The 6,528-nt window shown below is 41.0% G+C and overlaps 1 protein-coding gene across 2 annotated transcripts; it reads left to right on the top strand.

Annotated features, from left to right (window-relative positions):
• On the top strand, positions 1-4,188 carry rhoh (ras homolog family member H). Of its 2 annotated transcripts, none has more exons than XM_035636141.2 (2): positions 1-326; positions 1,530-4,188. In XM_035636141.2, the coding sequence occupies exon 2, from the start codon at positions 1,987-1,989 to the stop codon at positions 2,572-2,574; it is 588 nt and encodes a 195-aa protein (XP_035492034.1). In that variant the 5' UTR covers positions 1-326; positions 1,530-1,986; the 3' UTR covers positions 2,575-4,188. The 2 variants fall into 2 exon arrangements, with proteins under 2 accessions (XP_035492034.1, XP_035492033.1); XM_035636140.2 differs by having other exon boundaries at positions 2-326; positions 1,508-4,188.
• Positions 4,189-6,528: the final 2,340 nt, after the last annotated feature.

The following is a 6,528-nucleotide window of genomic DNA, read 5'->3' as shown; positions in this document are numbered from 1 at the left end:
CAGACTCGTTGAGTGAGTCACAGCTCCACTCTCGAACGAGCGGATGTGTTGAACTTTACCTTCCTGTCGATCTTCTTTGTCTCTTCCCTCCTCTGCTGTCGACCTCGGCGATGTTCGGCAGGTGCCAACCTATTTCGCCTTCGTTGGCCCTATTAATAGAGAACCCGCGGCAAATATCCGCTGTTGTGTCCTGGTCAGCAGGTTGTTATATTTAATCATTAAACTTCTCTGGAGTTTGAAGGCTGTTTTTTATTTGTTCATTCAAGTGAAGTCGTCATCGGCGGCAGCCAGCATCCGCCCGTCGAACACTGACGCTGACACGAAAGGTAATTTTCTTCTTCTCTGTCTCAGATTGACTTTAGGTCACAACAGATACGTTCAACGTTTTTCTTCCTTTCGATTCTGTAGAGAGATATATCTTATAGAGAGAATAAGAGAAATAATGTTAACAGAAACCTTCATTTTGTTTCATAATTAAAACTTTAAAATGTTACAAATTGATTCAAAAAGTGAGATCTTCAGGATGTGGGCCACTCTTTGTCTCATCAGAATAAAAAAGAAAGGTGTATGTGTAAAATAACACGAAGAGTCGAACAGTTTAATCAGATGAATTAAAGATGTTAAAACAATATCCTTTATTTATTTAATAAACTAAGGCTTCTTCTTGTGAGATCATTTAGAAAGTTCAGATGTGAATACCAATTTCCCATCCACCATATGGGGGGGGGGGGGGGGTCTTTCCTTCAAGATGACTGTGTGTGAGACATTTTGAGATTATTCAATTATATTCCCGGTACTTTAATATAATTACCAAACTGTCCAGTTGATGCAGCAGAGAAATCATAAAACCACCAGTAGAGTTTGTTTCATCATTGCAATAAGAACCACCACTGTTTCAAAGTCATCCATTATCTGCTCTTCGTTTATGATGTAAACTGCAGAATCGGGACTCATTCTTTCATGAGATTGATGTATACAAGTTAGAGGAGACAGACGTGTCATATGTAAAAGCTTTAAAATACAACACACATGCATTGATAATACAGCACCAGTTAATGTCTTTAGGATCAAGCTGTGCATTTTTGGGTCACACCCAAACATACAAATCTTTACTTCCGCATTTAATTGCTACTTTGTCATATATTTAATGCTGAATGCTCTTACGTTTATGAATAAGACTGTAAAGCAGTTACAAAATGAAAAGTTGATGGCGTCAGCCGCATCTGGTACATCTAGCAGTCGACTAGTTCTAGATTGTATAATCCGATATTTATCATTTGTCGCGCAAAATATGTGTTTTATTAAGAAGCTATGCCGGTCCCATCAAACATGTTGTTTGAGAAGAATCTGTCAACTGGAGAAACATAAAAACAAGGCTTCAGTTTAATGAACAATGTGCTCAAGTCTTTCAGTTTTTAACTGTTCTGTCCTTCTATGATGACTTTCATTGTTCAGATACTTCACGTTCAAAACATGATAGCCTCCCTTCATTTTTCTCCTTGAGCAGATTTCCCTCTTGAATTTCGCAGAGGTCAGATCTGCCCGGACAGAATGATGGTGTCTAAGATCAACAGTGAGGAGGACCAGAGCCGCAGAAATGGAGCAGCAGTGCCGTGAGCCGACGGGGTCTAAAGAGCCGAGAGGTTATGTGAAGCGCATGTGAAGCTCACTGCTGAAAAACTGCACATTCCTATTGTGTTTGTGAGACGTCTAAGGACTCTTAGGAAAGAGACATGGTCGCTCAGTTTAACAAGATGACTGACCACTGAAATCTGCAGGAATGGAATTAACACAAGGCGGGGCTGCAAATCACCTGGTACGAAAACTACCACCTCTACCTGGAAGTACAGCACACACACAGTGATTACTGGTTGTGACTACCCCGTGAACCCTGTTCCTCTCCAGATCAATACGTTCCAAAAAAGCTGCCCCTGAGACTTTTTTGCTCCTCCAAACAACCACATCTAGCGATTACCGGCAGCAACCATGAATGGCCTGAATGAGATGTCGGTGAAGTGCGTCGTGGTAGGGGACAGTGCGGTCGGCAAGACAGCGCTGCTGGTGCGCTTCACCTCAGAGACCTTCCCAGACACCTATAAGCCCACAGTGTTTGAGAACACGGGGGTGGAGGTGTACATGGACGGGGTTCAGGTCAGCCTGGGGTTGTGGGACACTGCAGGTAACGACAACTTCCGACAAATCCGACCGAGATCGTATCAGCAGGCCGACATTGTCCTCATCTGCTACTCTGTGGCCAACGCCAACTCGCTGGCCAACGTCCAGCACAAGTGGATCGCTGAGATCCGAGAGAACCTGCCCAAGGTGCCGGTGCTGGTTGTGGCCACGCAGACGGACCTGCGGGAGCCGGGGGCGCTTCGGGGCAGCTGCATCTCAGCAGCGGAGGGGAGGCGCGTGGCTCAAGAGGTCAACGCTAAAGGCTACCTGGAGTGCTCCTCCCTGAGCAACCGAGGCGTGCAGCAGGTGTTTGAGTACGCGGTGCGGACGGCTGTGAACCAGGTCAGGAAGCAGGCGAGGAGGCGCATGTTCAGTGTAAACCAGTGCAAAGTCTTTTGACCTTTGACCTTTACTTGATGTCTCGTCTTGAACTGTCATGACACAACTTGTCCGACAATGTGTGTAGGTGGGCGGTTCAATCTCAGCGAGGCCTTGTGCAGGTATGAAAACACAAAGTTGTATTTGTTTTTTATATGTCAGGTTCTTTCTCACTATCCCACCATCGGCACCAAGACTCCCCTCAACTTAAAACCATATTTAAGACTGAGAATACACTGATGTAATCATACACCGAACCAACCCTCATACAAATGTACAGATGAAAGTTGTACTTACAGAAATGAGTTGATTCTACTCATCTGTGTTTAAGGGAACAATCAACAATACATTAGATGGCGGTGTTTCACATGGGGGCATCGGAAGATCTTTGATAAAGTAAAGCCTTTAAAGCTTTAGTGGTGATGTGCATCAGCAATCTGCATCAGCAGCGCTGAGCGTACCCCGAGTAAGTGTCTTTACTACCACAGATAAAATGATTTGTTGCAATTCAACAGCAATGATTTCAACCAATAAGATTAAGATAACGTGTGTGTCAGCTCAGTGTGTAGGGCTCAACATTCAGCATTATACTTTCTATATGTTCTTCTTGGATCAGACATGACCAGGAAATGAACTGTCAATGGTCAAAGAGCAGACAAACATGCCACCACGTTGATATTTTTGTTCAGACATTACTTACACTGAAATGAAATGATACTGATTCAGTACATGACTGTCAGCAATACATACCAGCCATTTTAAAAGACTCAAACCCTTCAAATTATTTGTATTGAATCGTAGAAAAAATGTTTTCTAGATATTTATTTTGAAATGTAATCAATACTCCTAAGAGGAACCAAAAATGAAAAAACATTAAACATTATCATCTAAGATTTTGAGACGTCACATTGGAAAACAGTGGATTTTTTTGTGCATTGTATTTTTATTTTTATTTGAATCTCCTTTTTAATATGACAAGAACGATATTATAACATTACCTGCTACCTGTGCCAACTGTCACTGTTGTCATCGGTTACTGGAACAACTAATTTTATCATGTGAATTAAAACTAGGGATTTAACAGATTTTGCTGTTCGTGAACGACTGAATATAAAAATGAGAAGAAACTCATAAATGTAGAATATCATCTAGTAATCTACACGTTTTTTTTTTTAAATGTATTAATTTTTCTCCTTAATGGCTGTGTAATCTCCCCTTGGTATCAATTGTTTCCCTCTAATTTATACACTTTTTATGTAAACACATGGCCTACTTTTTTCACATACATGTAATGTAATATGCAGTATACAGTATGGGATATTCCGTTACCATTTGGCAAACCTGTAGTATAGTATACACATCTATCTTTACATACAAATAATTTAAATTGTACATATGATTGTCATAGATGTTTGTAGGTGTGTAGGCAACACGACAAAGTGTCACATCACAGACTTTGAACGGATTGTTCCCGGCTATTTTTTTTAATGATTGTTTGGTGAAATAATTTTTCTGCATAATATCAACAAATAATGCTTTCAGACACATTACTGTATTCATTGATGCTTGATTCAGAGAGGTGAGCAGCAAAGTGTCAACCATGGAAAGAATAAAACGGTTGTATATGTAAAAGGATGTAAAATGATCCTTGTTTCTTTTTCATTAAGATAATTTCAATATAATAGGCGAGAATGCATGGCACACGCGCACACACACAATCGACAAGTGGTGAAGATCTTAAGTGATGTTCATCACAGATGAGACTTGTTGAAATCAGACTGTGTCTATCCAAGTCGGGTCCAATTATTTAGCCCAAATTAGTGAATTTGCCTTAAAGGGTTTTACGACATACAACATATGACATGGTTTATCCTTAGAAACCAAATCTGGATAAGAAAATACTTCTTATACTCAACAGTATTATAGTCTCACCTACATCCATTTTGTGTGTTTAGTATCTACAGTTTTTTTTTAAATTTTACATCTCTATATATTTGACTTGAGTCTGTTGTTTGTTTGTCAGATCACAGAGACAAATAAAGTCAGTTTGAGAAAACTATTCAGTGTTAAATATCTACTGTTGTAACTGAGCGATGATGAAAGACGGCCGGGAACAGCAGAGAAGCAGAAGCTGTTCCTTTCTCATACCTTCTCCCGCTCTTTCACGACATGTGTCTGACTCGTGCTGCTCAGAGCTGCTGAGGAGGAGAGGTACAACATAGGCTTTTTAAGGATACGCTGAAAAACACTTGACCACATCCCAACACACACACACACACACACACACACACACACACACACACTCATACACTTACACACACACACACACACACACACACACACACACACTCATACACTTACACACACACACACACACACACACACACACACATTTTTCACTCAAACTTGTGCCAACATTCGACATCTTATCTACACAATATAAGCAGGATGCTCAAACTTCCTGAACAGAGAAATTCACTTCTATCGCTTATCTCTATTGCATCATGTAGTATAACATGAAGAAAAAAAACATTGATAAACCATTTAGTATCGGGAGTGATAAACTATAAAAAAGTTTAACAAACTCCCCTTTTCTTTTTTTTTCTTTTACAAATTATTATAGTTTTGATTAAGTTTTATGTTTGAGATCACTACAGACTGTATAATCCAGCACATACAGTACCCGTGGCAAGCAACTCGACATCCTGAGTAATGTGTAAATCCATTCACAGAGCAGCGCTCTTGTTCAAGGATCCAGTACATATCAAAGATAAAATTGAAGTACCTGCTGTCTGCATGTTGGGTATTTTTTGAGTGCGAGTGACAAAGTAAGGCCTCACTTTGACTCTACAGAGCATTGGACTGTCTGCTGTGGTCAGATCTTTTATCTCTCACTGTGCTGCTCCCCACACCTACCACAATGCTTTATCCCCCTTCGCTCTCGCTGTCTGTCTCTCTCTCTCACACACACACACACACACACACACTTACACACACACACACAATGCACACACTGCATACAGTTTACACATTAGTTGGTATGGAGTGGAGCCACTTCACAGTCAACGGGTCGTGGTTGCACTTCATTCTCAAGGGCCTCTGATGTGTTATCCAAGGAAGTGGTAAACAGGGCAGACATTTTGACATGTCATAGCAGAAGATACAACGCTAGTGATAACTTTAATAACGGCTGCTTATCATTTCAGTCATCATTTATTTTATTATTTACATCTATGATTTTGGGCGGCACTTCCTCCCACAGTCCAAAAAAAGTGGGGGTTGGGTAGATTGGAGACTGGTTGACCATACCTGTCAAAAGTGAGTGTGAATGGTTGTTTGTCTCTGTATGTTGGCCCTGTGAAGAGCTTGCCATCTGTCTTGGGTGTACTGTACCCCCCCCAACCCCTTGTAAATTGGATCAGTTCTTTGTTGGACTTGTGCTTTTGATGGGATTTACTGTTTACTGTAAGAGAAATATGTCATCAGACTTGTCCTGTAACATTCAAGTCAAAGACACTTGTGTTGCTCACCTTGCTCAGTCTTTCTAAGGCACTGTATTGGTGAGATGACTTCTACACCACTGCAGGCAATTACTGGTCAGTGTGGGAGGGAGACAATCATGTTAAAATACACACACCTCTGTGTTTTCTCTCCCACACTGCCTCAACTGCCTCCACTCTCTTTCCTTTTCTGCCCCCTTCTCTCCCCCATTTACTGCGAGAACACCAACGCAACAGAATCCTGATCTATGTTACATTACATTCTTCTATGTGCCATCGTTATTACTAGCAAGCTCACAGTGCCTCTTTTGTTTGAACTGCACACATAATCTGTCTGTTTTAAACATGCAAACAGATTTAGAAAAAACAAAAACTTGCACAATGACACTATTTTTCTCTTTCTTCCTCACTCACACACACACACACACACACACACACACACACACACACACACACACACACACACACACACACA

Source organism: Scophthalmus maximus, chromosome 8, assembly GCF_022379125.1.
Source record: "Scophthalmus maximus strain ysfricsl-2021 chromosome 8, ASM2237912v1, whole genome shotgun sequence".
Taxonomy (NCBI): domain Eukaryota; kingdom Metazoa; phylum Chordata; class Actinopteri; order Pleuronectiformes; family Scophthalmidae; genus Scophthalmus; species Scophthalmus maximus.
This window is presented reverse-complemented; position numbering and strand designations above follow the sequence as displayed.